General features: G+C 42.9%; 1 protein-coding gene across 1 annotated transcript; it reads left to right on the top strand.

Moving 5' to 3' along the window:
• Nucleotides 1-22,042: 22,042 nt before the first annotated feature.
• Nucleotides 22,043-25,255, top strand: LOC110907804 (FBD-associated F-box protein At5g60610). Its single transcript, XM_022152732.2, has 7 exons — nt 22,043-22,060; nt 22,114-22,125; nt 22,205-22,208; nt 22,342-22,541; nt 23,871-24,716; nt 24,833-25,015; nt 25,100-25,255. The coding sequence occupies exons 1-7, from the start codon at nt 22,043-22,045 to the stop codon at nt 25,253-25,255; spliced, it is 1,419 nt and encodes a 472-aa protein (XP_022008424.2).
• The last annotated feature ends 137 nt before the right edge of the window (nt 25,256-25,392 follow it).

Consider the following 25,392-nt stretch of genomic DNA (forward strand, 5'->3'; position numbering starts at 1 on the left):
CTTGATTGCGCATTCATAATCATTCAAGAGTTCGACCCATCGACGCTGTCGCATGTTTAATTCCTTCTGCTTGAAGATTTGCTTGAGACTCCTGTGATCGGTATAAATGGTGCACTCGGTACCGTACAGGTAATGTCTCCATATCTTAAGCGCAAAAACCACTGCTCCCAGTTCCAAATCGTGTGTAGTGTAGTTCCTTTCGTGAGTCTTAAGTTGTCGAGAGGCGTAGGCAATAACTTTTTCGCGTTGCATTAACACGCAACCGAGCCCATGTATGGATGCATCGCAGTAAACCACAAAATCGTCGGTACCTTCAGGTAACGATAGGATAGGAGCACTACAGAGGTTATCCTTTAGCTTCTGAAATGCGGTTTCCTGAGCTTCACTCCATTTATAAACCATACCCTTCTGAGTAAGAGCCGTGAGAGGCTGAGCGATCTTTGAAAATCCCATGATAAATCTTCAATAGTATCCTGCTAGTCCCAAGAATTGGCGAACTTCGGTCGGAGTCTTAGGGGTAGGCCAATTCTTTATAGAGTCGATCTTAGCTGGGTCGACGTGAATTCCATCCTTGTTAACCACGTGCCCAAGGAAATGGACTTCTCCAAGCCAGAAGTCACATTTCGAGAATTTGGCGTACAGTTGCTCATTGCGAAGGAGCTCGAGGATAAGGCGTAGGTGCTGTTCATGCTCTTCTTGACTTTTTGAGTAGATCAGGATGTCGTCGATAAACACAATCACGAATTTGTCGAGGTACGGCTTGCACACTCGGTTCATGAGGTCCATGAATACCGCGGGCGCGTTGGTCATTCCAAATGGCATGACAAGGAACTCGTAATGACCATAACGAGTTCTGAATGCAGTTTTGGAGATGTCTTCATTACGGACTCTAAGCTGATGATAGCACGATCGTAGATCGATCTTAGAGTAGTAGCTCGATCCCTGCAACTGGTCGAATAAATCGTCGATTCACGGGAGAGGGTAGCGATTCTTGATGGTAACCTTGTTCAGCTCACGATAGTCGATGCACATTCGGAAGGTGCCATCCTTCTTCTTAACAAAGAGCACTGGTGCTCCCCAGGGTGACGAACTAGGACAGATAAATCCTTTATCCAATAGTTCATGTAGTTGCGTTGAGAGTTCCTTTAGTTCCGCGGGGGCTAGTCGATAAGGCGCACGAGCTATGGGCGCTGCTCCAGGAGCTAGCTCGATTTGGAATTCAACCTGACGGTGGGGAGGGAGTCCAGGTAGTTCTTCAGGAAATACCTCGGGGTAGTCACGTACTACTGGAAAATCTTCAATCCTCTTTTCCTTTTCCTGCGTACTGGTGACAAGTGCTAAGATAGCGGTTTGCCCCTTTCGTAAACACTTCTGAGCCTTCAAGAATGAGATAATGCCTGAGACTTCTCCGCCTTTGTCACCTTGTACAATGAGGGGTTTGCCAGAACGGCGGGAAATGCGAACCATTTTCTCTTGACAGAGGATTTCCGCGCGATGTTTGGATAACCAATCCATACCGATAACGACGTCGAAGCTTCCAAGAGTAATAGGGAAAAGATCGATGCTATAGGTCTGACCAGACAGTACTAGTTTGCAGCCTTTGATAACATGTGAGGCCTCGATGTTTCTACCATTAGCTAGCTCGACGATATGATTAGAACTTAGTAACGAAGGCGAGCGCTTAAGCTTCTTACTAATACGTAGGGACACATAACTAGCATCGGCTCCAGAATCAAATAATACAGAAACATAACGATCATCGAGTAGGAACTTACCCGCCACGACGTTGGGGTCATTCCTCGCTTCTCCAGCTCCAATCACAAAAGCCCTTCCCCTTGCACCATTCCCAGCATTGTTGTTTTGATCGTTGTTTCCAGCTCCCTGATTGTTGTTGCGGTTCTGGTTCAGTTCAGGGCAATTCTTCTTAAAGTGCCCCTCAGCTCCACACTGGAAACAACCCTTGACGTTCCCATGATGCTGCTGCTGCTGCTGGTTCTGCCCCGCGGGACGTGGGCTCCTACAGTCCTTGGCCTCATGCCCCATCTTGTTACATCGCTGACACTGACTTTTCCCACAAGGCCCGCTGTGGTGTCGATTGCACTTGTTGCATTTGGGGTGGTTCCCGCGATAGCCACCCTGTTGTTGAGTGCCCTTGTTGTTTTCAGTTTTCCTTTGCTATGCTGGGGCCTGAGTGGGGTTAGCATCCTTGCTTTGATTTCCTTCCCACTTACGCTTGTTGTCTTTAGAAGTTCCGGCAGTAGCACTGTTCCTTCTAGGCAGCTTGCCCTCTTCTACGGCCTGATTAGTGAGTTTGTGAGCAAGACGGACGACCGGCTGAATGGTATTGAGGTTGGCTGCAGTCACATGGCTTCAGATTTCTGGAGCCAAACCCTTGATGTACAATTCGATTCTTCGATACATAGGTCGAGACATGTTTGGGCAAAGAGCAGCATAATCATTGGACAGTTTGGTGTAGGTCTCAATCTCTGACCCAACCATCTTAAGCGCAAAGTACTCGTTCTCGAGTTTGTGGATGTCATCCCGGTGACAGTACTCCTCCTTAATCATGACCTTGAAATCCTCCCACGCAGTAGCATTAGCAGTTTCCAATCCAAACATCTGAATTTGCGCCTTCCATCAAGAAAGCGCGTTTCCTTCAAGTGTACCAGTAGCAAACTTCACCCAATTCGCAGGGGGACACTCACAGACAGCAAAGACAGCTTCAACTTTCTCAATCCAGTGCAGAAGACCTATGGCACCCTCAGTGCCATTGAAAGGGAGAGGCTTGCAATCCATGAAAGTTTTGAAAGTACACACGTGTGGTTGCGCAGGTGCATGCTGACCTGTTTGTGAGAAGCGAAGCGTATAGGTTTAGGGATAAAAGACGATGCGGCGGTAGGATCTAAACATCCCAGAATAACGAGTTTACCTCCAGGGTGAGCTGCGAAAGCTGCAGCCACCGTATTAAGCAGGTTAGTGAATTGAGCCTGAGTCATGTTAATGTTTCCTCTTCCACGTCCACTCATTGTCTTCATAAACAGAAAACATAGTATGAGTGTGGTGTCGTAACGTAGCGAGAATGAGATAGGAGAGAGATTTATCTAACTAGGCACACTATTACGTATAGCAAAACAGAAAACATAAGGTAAGCAAGCAAGTAGACACTAGTCCGAGCTATGAGGTCTATGTGTTAAGCCTTGCGCTTGGAGTGTAGTGTCGTCGCGAGTCACGGGTTATAGTCTGGTTTTTCTCAAAAAGATTTTTCCCCTTTTTAAAACCAAGTTCACTATAACCAATGGCTCTGATACCAATCTGTCACACCCCCAAAATCCACATGCGGAGTACCACCGCTTAGGGGCGTGACTGACCAGGATCCAGCCACCAATTATACTGAGCAATTTAATTCATAACATAAGTAATACTCACCAACCACAAGGTTAGCAATTATCATAGTCAAAGTTCAAAAGTTTTAAGTTTAAGTAATAGTTCAGATAAGTAGCGGAAGCATAGACAAAATAGTTTAAAACAAGATTCTTAGTTCAAGTTTGTTTAGAACCCAACGCACGGGTTAGACGACCACTACACATCCGCAAGCTGCAAGCTCCTGTATCATTGGGTACCTGCAAAGCATGCAGTAAGGTGTCAACATAAAGTTGAGCGAGTTCACTAGTTGTCCAGTTTTAGTTTTCGAAAAACTTAAGTTGTTTAGATAAAACATTTATAATCACGTTGTGGGGAGCTACCCCATCTGTAAGCTCACTAAACTGTAGATGCCGAAACTGTTGACGGAAGTTGTTGTGCCCCGAGTCAATGTCTATCGTCATTGACCAAGATGCAAGGTCTACTAGTTCACGCCCGATCTCCCCGGGTCACGGTGTGAGGTTGTCAAACCTAATAGCGCTATCAACTAATAACCCGTTCGCCCCCGGCGATTAATCGGTATTGTAAGCAGGGACTTAAGGTGATAGAGTTTCGTTTAGCTTGGCTAGTTGTGATTTATAAATTATATCCAAACGTATCTCCCCCGGAAATAGTAAATACCCATTGGATTTCCCCCGTAAATAATAGTTCAAAAGTATTTTTTTTTCCCAAAGTTGGCAGTTGTCCGTGTCCCTCCCTGGGACGCATGCTTTTAGTGTGTGAACTCACCTTGGGTTGCTCGGCAGATTAGGTTACTTGTCAAACACGCTGGTCACCACGTCCTAACATGGTCACCAGTATAGGTCAGGTTTGGTGTACAAGTAATGACGTATATCTTACAAGATTCTAACACAATACATGCAGTTTAACATATAAGTTATTGGGCCGGCCCTAAAGATTCACACAGTTGACAGTTAGTCCAGCAAAGCACATAGTCCAAACAATCAGGCGGCCCAAACCAATTCAAGTTATGGCCCAATAACTAAGTGAGCAGCCCAGTCGAGACAAGGGGGTCTCGATTCGAGAACTTGCGGTCTCGAGTCGCAACCAAGAGGTCTCGAGTTGTACTGGCAGGTTTCGAGTGGTGCAGGCTTGACTCGCAACCTCAGAGGTTCCGAGTCTAGTCTCGAGTTATCACGTGGAGGTCTCGAGTCGCAACCGTTGCGGTCTCGAGTTGTCATGCCGTGGTCTCGAGTCGCAATGCTGGCCTTGACTTGTTCACGTGCTGATTCAGATATATCAGGCCAATTTGTACTATGCATCAGGCCCATTTTAAGAAATAACCAATGAGGGTTAACTAACAAGTTTTCTAAACTGACAATTAATTAAAATGGATCAAACATTACCTTTTTCAAATCTTCAACCCATATTCAACATGTTCATCATAAGTTCATCATTTTAGGGTTTTCATATTAAACATAACCATGCATTCTTTGAACCAAAATCACATGTTTAACAAGATTATTTTGCAAGAAACAAACGAAACATTCATTTTGTAACCTTGAACATAGTTCGGTTGGCATAAACACTCTTAAACTACCATTCATTAGCCATTTTTAAACCTTTTATCAAGCATTAACATATAATGGTTTACACATATTGTTAATGCTCACAAATCATGCGAAAATCATGCATAACACTTCTAACTAAACACCTTCTAGTACATAAAACACACATATATCCTACACACACATTAGAACACTAACCGGTTGTGAAGAAGGCACCGAATCAAGGAAGAAAGTGGGAAAATGAAGTGTCCGATTTGTGGTGATGATCTTGACCGAGTTTCTTGACCGAGGTTCCTTGTTGTTGCCGGTTAGATTCGAGAGAAAAGGGAAGAAGATGGGTTTGGTGGTTTGGGGTTTTTGGTGAAAGAGAGAAGGAAGGAGTGTGTGTTTGTGTAAAATGAAGGAAGTGGGGAAATTTTGGGGTTTTATACAAGGTTTCGAATGGACTAAGGGGGGGGGGGGGTTTCGGCCCAACCGGTTACGGCCCACTCGAGACCGAGTGGCCCACTCGAGACCGAGTGGTCTCGAGTCATGGTCTCGACTCACTAGCACAAACACATAAATATATATATATATATACATACATACATACAACACGTAGCATGTAAGAAGGTCACATTTTCATTTAATAGTGTATATACAAAATGATATTACAAGATGTTTGTTCGGGAAAACCCAGAGTGTCACACCCTTGATTCGACCACTACAGACAACTATTTGTTGGGCTCTAGAGCTTTATTCTAGCCTCGCTTTCCTAGCAGATAAGCATCCTAATTGCCTGTCACATACGTTAAAATAAAAGTCAATACATAAGATGTAAAGGTGAGCATACAAGTTTGATAATAGCATATAGTGTTCGAAATAGTTTACGCATAACCAGCACGTACACAGTGGAAAACAAAGCATGTTAATTATCGACACGGATTTATCGATACCAATGACTGCGGGTTGACTGCCCGAGGCATTTCGTAATACATGATCACCACTGTAATCCATGCAAATAATTGTTCTTAACAACCCCCGCATGAGCGGGTGCTGAGTCCAAACTATAGTACTATCGTCGTTAAGGCAGGTAGACATCATTCCATGTGTAAACATAACAAACAAGCATTCATTAAGTCATGTATAACATGCGGTTACGGTTAGCGTTTAAAAGTATTGCGTAGTGTGTTCGATGTGATTTCGTATAAGTAACGTATGTAACACCCAAAAGTGCATAAAGCAAAAAGGGATCGAGTATACTCACAGCGGTTGATGGATTGAAGGGAGCGCTTGAGAGTAAGATTAGCCTGAATAGTTCGATAGCATAATGATAAGCAACGCGTAAAACGGAAACAAGTGTTGAGGGATCGAACAGCTGGTCGATCGGACGGTAGTCCGATCGGACGGCTGACCGTTCGGTTGACAGTCCGTGCGGACAGTTGTCTGGTCGGACGGGAGCCTGATCGGATGGCTGTTCGAGTGGATTGTTTCTTCCTTTGAGAAGGATGTGTTTGTGTATGATGGTTTGACTTTTGAAGTTTTCATTGTAGCATTTGAAAACATTGAAGTATCTTTACCTTTCAGGTCGGTCGATCGAACGGTCGTTCGATCGGCCGGCAACCCGATCGGCTAGGTACTCCATCAAAACAAGTTCTCAGCAGGGTGTCACCTGGTCGGACAACTGTTCGATCGGGTGGCACTCCTAGTGTGTCGAACATGTGAAAAATCTATTAAGTGTTGAAGTCAAGTATCTCATGATCCGAAGAGTAATCCAATCAGACGGTAGTTCGATCGGACAACAGTTCGTTCAATACTCAAGCTTCAATGAATTGGTTAAGCGTGGGACCATGTGCTAGCCGATCGGCTGGCCAGTCGATCGGCTGACTGTCCGATCGGTCAGCACCCTAACCTGATCAGCCTGTTCGTCTAACACTTGGTTGTTCTGATTGTTTGTCGTTTTATCGAGGTATTTTGACAACAAGTCAAACAACAGAAACCTCGTCTTTACTTGGTTCTCCTGTTCGGACAGGAATCACCCAAATCCGGTTGGTGAATGGTTCGAGGCGGTGTTTAACGTTTAACCCGAAATCAGTGAACCTCGTGGATAGAATTCTGGATCTTGATGTAACATCCGTCAAATTGGATCACCAAAATCTGACTCGCTTTGAATATCCGTATCCTAACCTTTGAATATCCGTGTCCTAACCTTTTAAACCTTGGAATTTTTCGCGAATTAAATAACCGTTGAAACATTTTAAATGAAAAAAATAATTATCAATATGGTTATTTATTTATTGTATTTGTTTAATTAATTAAATTAATTCATATTAAAAGTCTTGTTTGTTTTATAAAAATAATAATAACCTAGTTAATCTTGCTAAGTTTTCAAAGAGAGGTTTAAGGTTATATAACTAACCAAGTTAACCTTCTAAATTAACCAAGTCTTTAATAGTTAAGGGTGTTAATGGTAAATTTATTAAAACCTCAAATTAAAAAGAAAAGTGACCCGCAGGACTCGAACCAGCGTCTACTCTTTTCAAACAAACACCAACAACCACTCCACCACTTGAATCACATCTGACTAACACTAGATCCTTTAAATTTTATAGAATCTAGAATTTCGCCGCCCTTTGAAACCCAAGTTTGCCGCCCAAACACGTAAACGCGTACACCGCCATGTTTCCATTTTTTTTGTCGCTGATTTCTCGTAATTCACAGCAGATGATATGGTTTCCTAGTTACTAATGTTATGAACTTAGACTCATTTTTTATCACACATACAACTCAATCAAGGATCGTTCCCATATATTGCGAGACCTTCGATCCCTATATAAATACCGGCCAACCTCCTGTTATTCACCCTCACACCTCCGAACTACCTCTTGCAACCTTCTTCGACACCCTTACACCCTCACCACATCACGAAGGAACCGCACAACGCCGTAACACCCTCCGAACCCCCATTGCATCTCGCAGGAGTACCAAACTCATCGGAGAAGACGACCGGAGCCATACGGGAATCGACGGGAGTTGTTTCTTGCGTTCAGTATACCCTTTTCCTTTCGTTCAAAACTTTTTTTTATTAGTTTTGTTAATCTCCGTCGATATAGTTGTCGATGTCAAATTGTTAACAGTGGGTTGGAAAGATAGTTGTCATGATCAAGTAAAAAGAAAAAAGAGTTAATTACTGTTTTCGTCCCTGAGGTTTGTCAAAAATAACGGTTTCAGTCCATTAGTTTAAAAATTGCGATTTCAGTCCATTAGTTTCATTTTCGTAACCATTTCAGTCCACTAACTTAACTCCATCCATTTATTTTGTTAACTTTGAGTTAACTAACTAATTCAGGGACGGTTTGCGTCAGTTTTAGAAACACAGGGACTTAAGTGTAAACTCTAAAACATTAAAACAAAAAAAATAGTAAATTCCAAAAAATCAAAAAAATTCCAAAAAACCAAACAAATTCCAAAAAATTCTAAAAAATAATAAAAATTCTAAAAAATCATAAAAATTCTAAAAAATTCTAAAAAATTCAAAAAATCCGTTTCGGTGCAAACTGTTTCGAACCCGAACCGTTTCGAGCTGAACCGTCCGTACCGTTTCGACCCGAACCGTTTCGAGCTGAACTGTTTCGACGCGAACCGTTTCGACCCGTACCGTTTCGACCCGTACCGTTTCGAAGCCGAACCGTTTCGAGCTGAACCGTTTCGAACCGAACCGTTTCGACCCGTACCGTTTTGAAGCCGAACCGTTTCAAGCCGTACCATTTCGAACCGAACCGTGCCGTTTTGAACCGAACCGTTTCGAGCTGAACCGTTTCGAACCGTGCCGTATCGAACCGAACTGTTTCGAGCTGAACCGTATCGAACCGTACCGTTTCGATACGAACCGTTTCGAAGCCGTACCGTTTCGGTTCGATACGGCACGGTTCGCGTCGAAACGGTACAGCTTGAAACGGTTCGGTTCGAAACGGTTCAGTTCGATACGGCACGGTTCGGTTCGAAACGGTACGGCTTGAAACGGTTCGACTTCGAAACGGTACGGGTCGAAACGGTTCGGTTCGAAACGGTTCAGCTCGAAACGATTCGGCTTCGAAACGGTACGGGTCGAAACGGTTCGGCTCGAAACGGTACGGGTCGAAACAGTTCAGCTCGAAACGGTTCCGGTCGAAACGGTACGGACGGTTCAGCTCGAAACGGTTCGGGTCGAAACGGTACGGGTCGAAACGGTTCGCGTCGAAACGGTTAAGCTCGAAACGGTTCGGGTTCGAAACAGTTCGCGCCGAAACGGATTTTTTTGATTTTTTAGAATTTTTTAGAATTTTTTAGAATTTTTATGATTTTTTAGAATTTTTATTATTTTTTAGAATTTTTTTGGAATTTGTTTGGTTTTTTTGGAATTTTTTGATTTTTTGGAATTTACTATTTTTTTTGTTTTAATGTTTTAGAGTTTACACTTAAGTCCCTGTGTTTCTAAAACTGACGCAAACCGTCCCTGAATTAGTTAGTTAACTCAAAGTTAACAAAATAAATGGATGGAGTTAAGTTAGTGGACTGAAATGGTTACGAAAATGAAACTAATGGACTGAAATCGTAATTTTTAAACTAATGGACTGAAACCGTTATTTTTGACAAACCTCAGGGATGAAAACAGTAATTAACAAAAAAAGACATATTTGGCAAGTAGAAATAACTATTTTTATTATTATTATTATTATTATTATTATTATTATTATTATTATTATTATTATTATTTTAAATTCAGTTCTTTTGTTAAAATCCATATGATAGTTAATTAATCCAGTTTCTTCTAAAATGGTCATAAAATGTATTTCAATTATTGTTAGTCTCTTTGTTTGATTTTTTTATTTTTATAACAAGTACGTGTTAACAACCAACCATAATTAACCTATTTTAAACCCCTTTTATATCCTTAACGGTGGATTGTGATTAAAATAAATAAATATATAATTAATTTATGAATCATAAATATTAGGATATCTATTTAAACTCTCTTGTGGTATCTTAATATCTAGGATAATCGCTCTTGTGCGTTCCCTTGGATTCTCAATCTTATTCGTGCGTTACAAGAAATCGCAACGCAATCAATGTGAGTATACTCGATCCCATTTTCGTTTTAAACACTTTTGGGTGCAACATGTATTCTATACAAAAACACGCAACGTTTGAATCTTGTTTTTATCACACTCTATCCACATTTAAACATGAAACAATTTGATGCTTGTAAACTCATATGCTATGCAAGTTGAACGTGTTTGTGACAACTCGAACTTTAGACATGCTTTGATGTAACGTTACGTGCTCATGAGAACTGAATTATATGATTTTAAATGAATAATTGTTTACGTGTGTTGTGTATGTATGAATGTTATGTGTTGCACGAGCCCAAACTACACAAACCGGCCACACAAAGCCCTTTGGGCCACTCCTTGTGCACGCGGACCATTAGACAACCAAGTGGGCTCGGCCCACTCCCCACTCGCAACACAAAACCGAGTTAGGGGTTTTGTTTTACCATTTTTGCAAATCACAAACACACACAAACCCTAGAAGCTTTGCTCTCTCTCTCTCTCGGCTTGTTGAGGAACCGACGGCACAAGGCCATCCGACCACCCTCTTGTTCGGATCACATCTCGTTACTTGTAATCGGTTAGTATATTATCTATGATTATGTGTTTTATGCTTAGGTGATGCCATGATAAATCGGATTGTATGATTTAGTATTCGGTTGGTATGAGTTATTTGATTGTGCTCTTGTTAATCGGTTTCTGTGAATGATGATCATGTTTTCATACGAAATAGGTTGCATGAGTGATTTGTTAATTGGTCCGGATTGATGTTTGTAATCGGCTGAGATGATTCTGTTTGTACATGCGAATTAGGGTGCATGCTAGGATGGTGTTATGATTAGGATTCGGTTTAGTGTTGGTTGATAATCCGATTATTGATTTGATACGGTTATGAATTTGCTAAATGATGAAGGTTTGAAGACATTATGAATATGATTGAATGTTGTACAATCCTTGTTTGATCTGATTTCCGAAACTGCCTAAGTGTTTGCTGAAATCACGGAGTTTAATTGACTAGAATTATGGAAACCAGTTACACAGCCAGTTGCGACTCAGATTGCGGGTCGAAACCTCCCCGTCTCGACTCGAAACCACAAACAGCACCAGCCGAAACCACGGTTGCGAGTCCCGTTGCGACTCGTAACCAGACCATGATGAACCGAGATCTCCATTGCGACTCGCAACCAGCTGTTGCGACTCGTAATCTCCGGTTGCGACTCGAGATCTCCGTTGCGACTCGAGACCACCCTTTACACGCACACTGTTGGGCCTTCACTGTCACGGGCCCAATCTATTGAGCCCAACGATTTGAATTGTGGACTGTTTATTAATGGACTTGTATGTGTTTGCTATTTGGGCCGATTGAGAATCTGGATTGTTTTGTTATTGGGCTGCTTATGTCATTGGGCCGGGTATGAATGGACTTAGAACAATTGGATCCTCACATGCTATGTCTTATCTGTTTACGTGCGTACATGTTTGCCATGACTATACGTGATTACTATATACGTGCTATATACGAACCTGACTCGTATAATAACCATGATAGGACGTGAGTGATCATTTACTTGCTACTTGTACTTTCTGTGTATCTGCCGAGCAAACCAAGGTGAGTTCACACAGCCAAGGCATGGGATTCCCGGGTTGGGAATTGGGTTGGATATGATGAAATGGAATGATTACTCGTACTTACGCATATACCAGACTATAGACCATCGTCCTCAGGTTAGTCAGGACACGTTACGTAAAGCCTACGTAACCCAGATCTTTTGCCATATGTCTCCCGGGTCGGGAAGGACACGTTACGTAAAGCCTACGTAACCCAATACCCTCCACTGGCTTCCAGATCGGAAGGCCACGCTGCGTAAAGCCTACGTAGCCCCCACGCGTACCACTGTCCTCGGGGAAGGGCACGTCACGTAAAGCCTACGTGACCCTGTACGTTTTCCTGTTCTCGGTAAAGAAGAACACATGGTCGGAAGTTAGTCTAGTAAGTACCGTTAATGAGAAGCCCTCATTAACCAGGATGAACATGGGAAGCCCCCACCTTTATTACACACTAGTATGGGAAGCCCCCACTAGCTATACTTATGCATTACTTTATGAACTTACTTTCTGTGAACTCGCTCAACTAGTTTGTTGATTATTTGCTGCATGCCTTGCAGGACCTTAGGTATACTTGGGAGCTTGCACAGGGAAGGAGCAGGTCGTTGTGGGCAGATGGATCGTTAATGATGTCGAACTCATAACTCGTTTTGAATTTACTTTACTATGCTTCCGCTACTTAAAACAGTATTTGGTTTTGAAACATCAATCATGTCATGGTGACTTACGTTAATTACTTTTATTATTATTAAATGCTATGTTTGATATGATTGATGGCTTGATCCTGGTCAGTCACGCTCCCAAGCGGTGGTATTCCGCGGGTGGATTTTGGGGGTGTGACAGATTGGTATCAGAGCCATTGGTTATAGAGAACTTGGTTTTAATATGGGAAAACGTTTTTATTAAAACCAGACTATAACCAGTATAGTGCTCTCAACGATCCACAACGACGCTTCGCTCCACGTGCAAGACTCGACATCCTAGGTAATAAGGTTTATGTTTATTGCCTGTTTGCTAGAACTGTTTAGAACTTTGCTCGCATTACGCTTAGATACACATGCTTGATTACATGAGAACACCTATATGCCTACACTTTTCTGTCATCGCCCTACTCGCGAACCATTCTTACGTATGCTACTTGTTACTATGAAGATCATGTCTGGACGAATCAACATGACACAAGCCCAGCTAGAGGCTCTCGTTCAAGCTCAAGTTGCTGCGGCAGTTGCAGCAGCTCAAGCAGGTAGTATATCCTGCAGTATAGGCACACACTAGGATCTTTAGATCCTACATTAACTCCCGTATTTAACTTCGTCCTATTCGTACACAATAGGTCAACACGCGCAGCAGCCAGTCTGCACTTTCAAGAACTTCATGGACTGTCGTCCAAACTCTTTCAGCGGCACAGAAGGAGCGGTTGGACTCCTCCACTGGTTCGAGAAGTTAGAATCGGTATTCGAAATGTGCGAGTGCCCTGAGGCTCGCAAGGTCAAGTTTGCTACTGGTACTTTGGAAGGGATAGCACTGACTTGGTGGAACGCCCAAGTCCAAATCTTAGGGTTGGCAGCTGCTAACGCCACCCCATGGAACGATTTCAAGGAACTCATCAAGCGTGAGTATTGCACGCGGGAAGATATTCACAAGCTAGAAGACGAGCTGTATAACTTGAAAATGGTTGGATCGGAAATCGAGGCGTATACTAAACGGTCTAATGAGCTGGCCGTTCTGTGTCCTACTATGGTGGACCCTCCATACAAGCGCATTGAGTTGTATCTCAAGGGATTGGCGCCAGAAATTCAGAGCCACGTGACGTCGGCTAACCTCGAAAACATCCAAGAAATCCAGCGTCTTGCTCACCGTATCACCGATCAGGCAGTGGATCAGAATAAACTGCCCAAGCGTGTTACTGCTACTGCTAACGTCACCACCTCAGTTACTCCTGCTACATCTGGTGACAGTAAAAGAAAGTGGGATGGGGATTCCAGCAAAGGTTCAGCGATTGTTCAGCCACAAGCTCAGCAGCAGAAGATTGACCACTATCAGAGTCCCAGTCAGCAATCCTCTGGTGGTCACAGACAGAGGAGATATCAGGGTAGTCAACCCAGGTGCCACAACTGCAACAGGCATCACCACGGCCCATGTAACAAGGGTCGTTGTCAAAGGTGTCTTAAGATGGGTCACGAGGCCAAAGACTGCAGGAGCCCTCGTCCTGCGAATCAGAATCAGCAGCCTCAGCAACCAGCTCCACAGAACCAGCAGCAGCAGCAGCAGCCACAGCGTGGAAACCGGGGATGTTTCCAGTGTGGGGCTGAAGGTCACTTCAAACGCGATTGCCCTCAGTTGAACCAGAATCGCAACAACAATAACCAGGGCAACGGGAACAACAACGACAATGAAGCTCGTGGTCGTGCTTTTGTGCTAGGTCGAGGCGACGCAGTGAACGATCCCAACGTTGTTATGGGTAAGTTTCTCCTCGACGATATTTACGTTACTGTTTTATTTGATTCGGGTGCGGATACAAGCTATATGTCTGTGAAAATGTGTCAACTGCTAAAACGTGCACCAACACTTTTACCCACCAAACATGTAGTAGAGTTAGCTAACGGTAAAAGTCTAGAAGCCACGCACGTAGTTCAGGGTTGTAATCTTATCCTAGCTGGTCAAGCCTTCTCTATCGATCTCATTCCCATAGTTTTGGGTAGCTTCGACGTCGTGATTGGGATGGATTGGCTTTCCCAACACCAGGCAGAAATCTTATGCAGCGAAAAGGTTATTCGCATTCCTCGTTCTGGTCAGGAACCTCTAGAAGTTCAAGGCGACAAGAGTGGTGCTGTGGTTGGCATCATCTCTTTCTTGAAGGCTCAGAAATGCTTACGTAAGGGTCACACTGCCATTCTGGCACTCGCTACAGACGCATCAGTAAAGGAAAAGAAATTGGAGGATATTCCAATTGTACGTGATTACCCTCAGGTGTTTCCTGAAGACTTACCAGGCTTACCGCCTCATCGTCAGGTCGAATTTCAGATCGAGCTCGCTCCGGGAGCAGCACCCATAGCTCGCGCACCATATCGTCTAGCTCCATCAGAATTGGAGGAACTGTCAAAGCAGCTACAAGAGCTCTTGGAAAAGGGCTTTATTCGTCCAAGCTCTTCGCCTTGGGGAGCTCCAGTGCTTTTCGTGAAGAAGAAAGACGGTACGTTCAGGATGTGTATAGACTACAGGGAACTCAACAAGGTAACGGTGAAGAACCGTTATCCTCTTCCGCGCATCGACGACTTATTCGATCAGTTGCAAGGGTCGTGCTACTATTCGAAGATAGATTTAAGGTCAGGGTACCATCAGTTGAGAGTCCGGGATGAGGACGTCTCCAAGACAGCTTTCAGAACTCGTTACGGTCATTACGAGTTTCTTGTCATGCCATTCGGATTAACGAACGCGCCTGCTGTATTTATGGATCTTATGAACAGGGTGTGCAAACCCTATCTAGACAAGTTCGTCATAGTTTTCATCGACGACATCCTGATTTACTCCAAGAGTCAGGAGGAACACGAGCAGCACCTTCGCCTTATTTTGGAACTCCTTCGGAAGGAACAGCTGTACGCCAAGCTTTCTAAATGCGACTTCTGGCTTCGTGAAGTCCACTTCTTGGGCCATGTGGTGAACAAGGATGGGATCCATGTCGATCCATCCAAGGTAGATTCGATCAGAAACTGGCCTGCACCGCGTACACCGACAGAGATACGCCAATTCTTGGGTCTGGCAGGTTACTACAGACGGTTTATCAAGGATTTCTCGAAGATTGCTCAGCCGCTTACGCTACTGACACAGAAGGGTGTTACCTATCGCTGGGGAGAGCCCCAGGAGACTGCTTTTCAGCACTTAAAAGATAGGCTTTGCAGCGCACCTATTCTCTCATTGCCAGAGGGCACAGAAGACTTCGTAGTATATTGTGATGCATCCATTCGGGGATTGGGATGTGTGTTAATGCAGCGCGACAAGGTTATTGCTTACGCCTCTCGTCAACTCAAGGTTCACGAACGGAACTACACGACGCACGATTTAGAGCTGGGAGCTGTTGTTTTTGCGCTTAAGATATGGCGACACTACCTGTACGGTACCAGGTGCACGATTTACACCGATCACAGGAGTCTCGAGCATATCCTTAAGCAGAAGGATTTGAACATGCGTCAACGGCGATGGGTTGAATTACTGAACGATTACGAATGCGCTATCAAGTACCATCCAGGCAAAGCCAATGTTGTGGCTGACGCCCTTAGTCGAAAGGACACCTTACCGAAGCGCGTGCGAGCGCTACAGCTTACGATCCAGTCTAGCCTTCCTGCACAGATACGAAATGCTCAGACAGAAGCACTGAAGCCCGAAAACGTCAAGGCTGAAGCCTTACGCGGCTCACGACAGCAAATGGAACAGAAGGCAGACGGTGCCTACTATGTAACGGGCCGTATTTGGGTCCCTCTTTATGGCGGTCTACGCGAACTTGTAATGGACGAAGCACACAAGTCTCGCTATTCGGTACATCCAGGGTCGGATAAAATGTACCACGATATCAGCACTACTTATTGGTGGCCTAGTATGAAGGCCCACATCACTACGTACGTTGGAAAGTGCTTGACCTGTGCAAGAGTCAAGGTCGAATATCAGAAACCAGCTGGCCTACTGCAGCAGCCTAAGATACCTCAGTGGAAATGGGAAGAAATTTCCATGGATTTTGTTACGGGTTTACCTAGATCCCAGCGTGGGAACGATACAATATGGGTCATAGTTGATCGACTCACCAAGTCTGCACACTTCCTGCCGATTAAGGAAACGGATAAGTTCTCCACTCTCGCAGACGTATATCTTAAAGAAGTTGTCTCGAGGCACGGGGTGCCCACATCTATCATTTCGGATCGCGATGCACGATTCACGTCAGAACTTTGGCAAGCAATGCATAAATCCTTTGGCTCACGATTAGACATGAGCACAGCATATCATCCTCAGACGGATGGGCAGTCTGAGCGTACGATCCAAACACTTGAAGACATGCTTCGGGCATGCGTCATCGATTTCGGCAACGGCTGGGAAAAGCACCTCCCTTTGGTGGAGTTTTCTTACAATAACAGTTACCATACCAGCATTCAAGCCGCTCCATTCGAGGCATTGTACGGGCGTAAATGCCGGTCACCTCTCTGTTGGGCAGAGGTGGGGGATAGTCAGATCACGGGTCCAGAGATTGTAGTGGACGCCACAGAAAAGATTGCACAGATACGACAACGCATGGCGGCAGCACGCGACCGTCAGAAAGCCTACGCGGACAAGCGTAGAAAGCCATTGGAATTTGAGGTCGGGGACCGGGTTTTATTGAAAGTTTCACCCTGGAAGGGTGTGGTTCGTTTTGGCAAACGGGGTAAATTGAATCCGCGGTACGTCGGACCATTTGAAATCATAGAAAAGATTGGCAAGGTAGCCTACAAGTTGAACCTACCAGCTGAACTCGGGGCAGTTCACAATGTCTTTCATGTATCGAACTTAAAGAAGTGCCTATCAGATGAAAATCTTATCATTCCTTTCAAGGAACTCACTATCGACGAGCGGTTGCAGTTCGTTGAGGAACCAGTAGAAATCACGGACCGGGATGTGAAGGTCCTCAAACACAAGAGAATCCCTCTTGTCCGAGTTCGTTGGAACTCCAAACGTGGCCCAGAGTACACCTGGGAACACGAAGACAGGATGACAGAAAAGTACCCCCAGTTATTCGGGAACAAGGCAACCACTACTGAGGCTGAAGCTACTACTTCGGAATTTCGGGACGAAATTCCAGATCAACGGGGGAGGATGTGACACCCCAGGAAAACCAGTGAACAGTACAGTTTACCTAGCTTCCTCAGTGAGTGCATACCAAATTTCGGGACGAAATTTCCAATTAGTTGGGGATAATGTGACAACTCGAACTTTAGACATGCTTTGATGTAACGTTACGTGCTCATGAGAACTGAATTATATGATTTTAAATGAATAATTGTTTACGTGTGTTGTGTATGTATGAATGTTATGTGTTGCACGAGCCCAAACTACACAAACCGGCCACACAAAGCCCTTTGGGCCACTCCTTGTGCACGCGGACCATTAGACAACCAAGTGGGCTCGGCCCACTCCCCACTCGCAACACAAAACCGAGTTAGGGGTTTTGTTTTACCATTTTTGCAAATCACAAACACACACAAACCCTAGAAGCTTTGCTCTCTCTCTCTCTCGGCTTGTTGAGGAACCGACGGCACAAGGCCATCCGACCACCCTCTTGTTCGGATCACATCTCGTTACTTGTAATCGGTTAGTATATTATCTATGATTATGTGTTTTATGCTTAGGTGATGCCATGATAAATCGGATTGTATGATTTAGTATTCGGTTGGTATGAGTTATTTGATTGTGCTCTTGTTAATCGGTTTCTGTGAATGATGATCATGTTTTCATACGAAATAGGTTGCATGAGTGATTTGTTAATTGGTCCGGATTGATGTTTGTAATCGGCTGAGATGATTCTGTTTGTACATGCGAATTAGGGTGCATGCTAGGATGGTGTTATGATTAGGATTCGGTTTAGTGTTGGTTGATAATCCGATTATTGATTTGATACGGTTATGAATTTGCTAAATGATGAAGGTTTGAAGACATTATGAATATGATTGAATGTTGTACAATCCTTGTTTGATCTGATTTCCGAAACTGCCTAAGTGTTTGCTGAAATCACGGAGTTTAATTGACTAGAATTATGGAAACCAGTTACACAGCCAGTTGCGACTCAGATTGCGGGTCGAAACCTCCCCGTCTCGACTCGAAACCACAAACAGCACCAGCCGAAACCACGGTTGCGAGTCCCGTTGCGACTCGTAACCAGACCATGATGAACCGAGATCTCCATTGCGACTCGCAACCAGCTGTTGCGACTCGTAATCTCCGGTTGCGACTCGAGATCTCCGTTGCGACTCGAGACCACCCTTTACACGCACACTGTTGGGCCTTCACTGTCACGGGCCCAATCTATTGAGCCCAACGATTTGAATTGTGGACTGTTTATTAATGGACTTGTATGTGTTTGCTATTTGGGCCGATTGAGAATCTGGATTGTTTTGTTATTGGGCTGCTTATGTCATTGGGCCGGGTATGAATGGACTTAGAACAATTGGATCCTCACATGCTATGTCTTATCTGTTTACGTGCGTACATGTTTGCCATGACTATACGTGATTACTATATACGTGCTATATACGAACCTGACTCGTATAATAACCATGATAGGACGTGAGTGATCATTTACTTGCTACTTGTACTTTCTGTGTATCTGCCGAGCAAACCAAGGTGAGTTCACACAGCCAAGGCATGGGATTCCCGGGTTGGGAATTGGGTTGGATATGATGAAATGGAATGATTACTCGTACTTACGCATATACCAGACTATAGACCATCGTCCTCAGGTTAGTCAGGACACGTTACGTAAAGCCTACGTAACCCAGATCTTTTGCCATATGTCTCCCGGGTCGGGAAGGACACGTTACGTAAAGCCTACGTAACCCAATACCCTCCACTGGCTTCCAGATCGGAAGGCCACGCTGCGTAAAGCCTACGTAGCCCCCACGCGTACCACTGTCCTCGGGGAAGGGCACGTCACGTAAAGCCTACGTGACCCTGTACGTTTTCCTGTTCTCGGTAAAGAAGAACACATGGTCGGAAGTTAGTCTAGTAAGTACCGTTAATGAGAAGCCCTCATTAACCAGGATGAACATGGGAAGCCCCCACCTTTATTACACACTAGTATGGGAAGCCCCCACTAGCTATACTTATGCATTACTTTATGAACTTACTTTCTGTGAACTCGCTCAACTAGTTTGTTGATTATTTGCTGCATGCCTTGCAGGACCTTAGGTATACTTGGGAGCTTGCACAGGGAAGGAGCAGGTCGTTGTGGGCAGATGGATCGTTAATGATGTCGAACTCATAACTCGTTTTGAATTTACTTTACTATGCTTCCGCTACTTAAAACAGTATTTGGTTTAGAAACATCAATCATGTCATGGTGACTTACGTTAATTACTTTTATTATTATTAAATGCTATGTTTGATATGATTGATGGCTTGATCCTGGTCAGTCACGCTCCCAAGCGGTGGTATTCCGCGGGTGGATTTTGGGGGTGTGACAGTGTTAATCTCAATGCCCTTGAGTCTTGGGGTATTGCGATGTTGAACGATATTTGAACGATGTTGAACGATGTTGAACGATGTTGAACGATGTTGAACGATGTTGAACGATATTTGAACGATGTTGAACGATGTTGAACGATATTTGAACGATATTGAACGATATTTGAACGATATTGAACGATATTGAATGGCAAAATAGTAACTTGCATCATTTTTTTTCATGTTGGATATTGAGCAACTTCAAAACTTGTTTTATTCTACTATGCTATGTATCAAACTTGTATACTCGCCAACATATTTTTGTTGATTTTATTTTAATACATGTTGCAGGTTGCTAGTCAAGAGATCAAGAAAACAAGCTAGGATGAACCTAGAAACCCATTTTAGCAATTAAACAATGTCTGAATCTATGCTTACTATTTGAAACAATGTATTATTCTTTAGTTTTAATAAAATGATTTAAATCATATTGTCACATTTAGTGTTATGTTGTTTTGAGCAATTTGTTCGTCTCATCCCAATGTTTCCGCCATCGGTTGGGGTGTGACACTTGAGTCGCGCAACCACCGAAATGGTTAGTAAGTCGGCACAAGCTCCGTTTCCATCGGTTTTGGAGGTATTGAGTGTAAAAGAGTTGAAAGAAAGTTGGAAAACCATCTTTCAATCCTTTTTACCGTGAATATGTGAGGATCTTTGTTTGTTTATGTGGAAATCAGTTAGATTCAAGCTATTCTTGGTGGATTGAGGCCAAAACATGAAGTTCTTCAAGAACCCATGATGACATCGTCCTAGAACACTTGAATCTTGATGATTTCACGGTTAAAAGTTAAGATTTGAAAGATAGAAAGGTGTACGAGTGCGTGTAGATCAAGAAAGTACAAGATTTAGGACGAGATCTTACCGGGATTGAGAGAAATCGAAGAAAAGGTGAGCTGAGCGTGCTGGTTGGACAGAGGTTTCCAAAAGTAGAAAGTTCGACAATGACAGGGGTATTTATAGGATGCAAAAAGAGGTAAAGGCTGGCCGATCGGTCAGGCAGCACGATCGAACAGCCTGTCCGATCGGGCAACAGTCCGATTGGCTGGCCGTTCGATCGGTTGGTAGCCTGATCGATCAGCTGCCTGATTCGAGTGTTCGGCGCGATGATTTTTGATATTTCGATTTCCATTGCGAGTGATGCGAATGCGATAGTGATTTCCTTTCAAATCACTTTTAATCCCAACTACTATATCAACATACAAGTATCCCCATTCCATATTCGGTTTGCGATTGCGATTCGATTGCGATTGAGTTCGTTTGCGATTCGATTGATTACCACACATAACATAATAAACACGCACAAGTAACACATAAGGCACACACACGTATAACAGTAACCCAAAATGCGTATATTCGAGTTTGCGAGCGTGATGTTGATTAGATTAGATCGATTAGCGTTTAATTAACTTTATGGCATTGTTACTTCCTATTATTCACAGTCGTAAAGCGGTTCGTGTTGAGAAATGTACTTCGATTACTTCGATTGTAATTAATTACTCCACATAATACAACTAACGTAAAAACATAAAATAGATTATCTACAGTCAAAGTAGTCAAACAGGGATTGAGCAAGGAGAGACAGATTGCTATTAGCGATTTTTTCCTCCTTTGACTTCAATCTTGACTTTGACTTTGACTTTCGAAACACTCAGTGTTACATGCCATATACGATCGTATAGGTCTATGTTGTATCGTATATCAGCTGCATCGTTTACCGTGGAATGCATCCTTATTTCTGTAAATCACACAAACAAGCATGCCTTGAACGAGTCTAGAACACTCGTAATCCTCAACCGGCTTTGAAACCGGATGGAATCTATGAAGAAAGTGTTCGATTTCACGGTGAGTGGAGAAATTAGCGACGGAGAAACTGTTCGATTTCATGTGTCGTGCTCTTGGTGGGACGGTCCACCTTGCGGCAAATCTCTCCGGCACCGGCACTGCGACTCTTCTACTCTCCGGCACAGACATGCATATGAAAAGAAGCATATAAAGAACCTTCAAAAGTTAGAGAATATACAGACTTCAAAAGTTAAACATATTTTATTAGCTATTATACCTCGCTTAATAGCAAGATAAGAAGGATGAGATATCGGCAGTTAGCTCGAAGAAGTTTCTCTCGATCATTCAACACGTGTGATCCAGAGGTCGGTCTCAGGTGGGCATAAGATCCGTGGGCCCTATTGTCGGATCTCTGACTCCATGGAAAATGTGATTAAGGTAAGCGTGCCGTAAAGTTGCACTTGTTAACAATGTCCTCTTAATTGTTTCAGATGACATGCTTGGTAACAAAGAGGAACACTTTTTTTCTTTTGTTCTTCAATCTTTGTTAGTTGTTAATATTTTATTTTTTTCTTCTTTTAGAAAGGTTTGACCACCTCACAACTGTAATAAAACGGAACATAATCCCAGGTTGTCTAGAGAAGCGCTTTGATCATGTGTCATATGTTGGAGGAATATATGGATGGAAAGCCCGCATAGTTTTTTTTTTAATTTTACAGATGATTTAGAGAAACAGAGAATACGTTACGAGATTCTTCGAGAATTAGAAAAGGAGAAAATACGGGACGACAAGGGTGCTGGTCTTTTCTCCCACTGTGCAAACTTGAAGAATCTCACCATAACACATTGTAGACTGGTGGGCTTGAAGATCCATGGGCTCTATTGTCGGATCTGTGACTCCATGGAAGATGTGATTAAGGTAAGCGTGCCGTAAAGTTGCATCTGATTTTTAAAACATTCCCACTGACATAATATTTTACAAATTGAGAACCACATATTCGTGTGTAACAGCCGGAAAGATGACCGAATAGAGATCTGAATATTCCCTTGGTAGTTGTTACCATATGACACATGATAAAAGCGCTTCTTTAGACAATCTGGGATTATGTTCCGCAAATTGGGAACCACATATTCGTGTGTAAAAGCTCGGAAAGATGACCGAATAGAGATCTGAATATCCCCTTGGTAGTTGTGTCTTCATCACCTATAACAATGTCGATAAACGTTGATCGGAATACGCCACTTAAATCTTAGTTATATCTCATTGCATTATGACAATAGTGACAGGGGTGCTTGTCTTTTCTCCCATTGTGCAAACTTGAAAAATCTCAACATAACACATTGTATACTGGTGGGTTTGAATGGTTTTAATACATTTCATCTTGGACTATCTAGTCTAATACTTGAAAATGAATATGATCGAGTCAAGATCTTTATCTATCATGTCATCGACCAACTGCTCGAAATCTCTTTCGTTTCTCGGGTTCGCGTTCGACACAACACACCAAAAAAGAAACTTCAAAAAATAAGTGCCTTAATACGCATCATATAGGCCTATACGATCAATCCCACCGCCAGACATAACATGTACCTGTCAGTCTGTCATGTCTTTTACTTTATTTCAATACGCATCGTATAGGCATATACGATGCGTATTGAACTGGAAAAGTGTGTGGATAGACAGCGGGGTGTGCCATTAGAAAACCCCTGTTTTATTCTTACGGATAATTATAAAAAATAAAAAAACTATAAGCTAATTTAAAAAAAAAACACCATTGTGCACCGGGTTGGGGTGGTTTTGGGGTTGGGCTTGTGACCGCTAATTCACACCATTCCAATAGCCCAAAAGACAAAATTTTATAATATTAAATGTTCGCTTCTTTCTTTTCCCGGGGAAAAAATCCCTCGTAACCGTCTCTGAGGCTGCTGATCATCCTACTTGCTGCCGATCTATCCATTCTAGGTTCTTTTTGAACTCTTGTTATTTTGGTTTAACTGAAACCTTATTATTTGTTCCAATAATTTACAATCCTATTGCATAACAAATACAACGGCCGAACCATAACTTCTTTATCAGGGTCATCGTAAGGCTCTCTCCCCTACCCGCTACAATTTTTCTAGAAAAATCCCAGTTTTTATATATTAAAATAATAAAATCCGACAAATTCTCCCGTAGCGGACCCTCCTGACCCCTCTCTGGTTCCGCTCAAGCCATAAATTGAATTATTGAATCTTGTATTGTATACAGTTGAAGGAGAGAATGGATTCCAGGCAGCATGTTGATAGACTAAGCATGTTGCCGGATGAACTTATCCATAAGATCTTCACGTTTACTAGCCTCAAGTATGCGATTCAAACCACTGTTTTGTCGTCTAGATGGAGGTCTATCTGGACTTCAATAGACTTGTATTCAGCCAGGCTTAGTTTGTATGGAACGGTTAGGGAGACGCTGGTCAAGGGAGTTCTTCACTACGCGTTCTCTCGCAATGTCCAAGAACTAACCGTTACATGTTTGCTTGATGACCCAATCAATTTCCCTCTTCATCTCTTTCGTTCCCAGTCTCTCAACTATCTTGGGTTAACTGGATCCAATAGAGGTATGTTTTCGTTTGTTCTCGTATCAACATGGGATCTCCCGGCTCTAACAACATTGCGTCTTGATCACGTCACGTTTGATAAGGATGATGATAACGGCATTGCTCTTTTCTCCAACTGTACAAACTTAAAGAGTCTCACCATAAGTGACTTTGCAGTTAAGGAATCGAAAACTTTTACTCTTAGCCATCCTCGACTGTCTAATCTCACACTTGAAGATGGACATTGGACACTGAATGATGTCAGTGTGGTTGCACCTCAACTCGAAAATCTTACTATAAGAAGTTTCCATAGCCATCATCTGATCACCGCACCCAACCTTACTACCTTGTGTTTCCGTAGTTCTTATCTCTTGCAGTTCTCTACGAATATGCATTCTTTGGAGAAGGTGGATTTTCATATTTACTCTGCACACAAGTGGACCGGTTCTAGAATTGCCACTCTGCTTCAACAGATCCGCAGTGTCAAATTTCTTACGCTTAACTTGAAATTTATTAAGGTATATGGTTGTTGTCCTTTTTTTTTGTTGCATTTAGTAATGGAATTCTGTTTCAAATTGAAATAAAACAAATTTAGTTATTTTGTGCATTTTAAGTTTTTATCATTTTTTTGCAGCTTCTTTTTTCATATATGGAAAGAGTCTTTCGTCAACCTTCTCCATTTACTAACTTGAAGAGTTTAAAGATTCATCCAGATCGCGTAGATAAAGAAGATAAGAAAGTAAATGTATCTACTCAAGTCATAAAGTATTTGCTAGCTGGTTCTCCAACCGCGACCTTCACAATGATCTCGTATGAGGTATTGACACCATCATTTGTTTTAGTTTAAATTTCAATGACTTGTGAACTTTCTAATGTGTTCTCGTTTAATGATTTAATCTAGGAATTTAAGGAACAACAGCAGAAGGCTCAAGCTTTTGCGAATACTGAGAGTCGTATGGATCAAAGGAAACCACCAGTTAAGAATGCTACAATGCTGAAAATCCAGCTAAGTGACTGCTTAAATGAGCTTGATACAATATCACTGACGTCTTCTTAGCAAGCTGTATGGTTTTATTTTCCCATATACGCGCAAGTGATAATTATACACACTTTAGTTTCCAACCGCTTGTCGTTAAGAACTTTAAACTATTTGCAGAATTACTACCTATATATTGTATACATCTGCAGAGATTA

This window comes from Helianthus annuus, chromosome 12, assembly GCF_002127325.2.
Source record: "Helianthus annuus cultivar XRQ/B chromosome 12, HanXRQr2.0-SUNRISE, whole genome shotgun sequence".
NCBI lineage: Eukaryota > Viridiplantae > Streptophyta > Magnoliopsida > Asterales > Asteraceae > Helianthus > Helianthus annuus.

Coding starts and splice junctions, on each gene's coding strand:
- LOC110907804 (XM_022152732.2), top strand. Junction 22,542..23,870: donor CCATGGAAGATGTGATTAAG/GTAAGCGTGCCG, acceptor TATTGTATACAG/TTGAAGGAGAGAATGGATTC. Junction 25,016..25,099: donor TCACAATGATCTCGTATGAG/GTATTGACACCA, acceptor GATTTAATCTAG/GAATTTAAGGAACAACAGCA.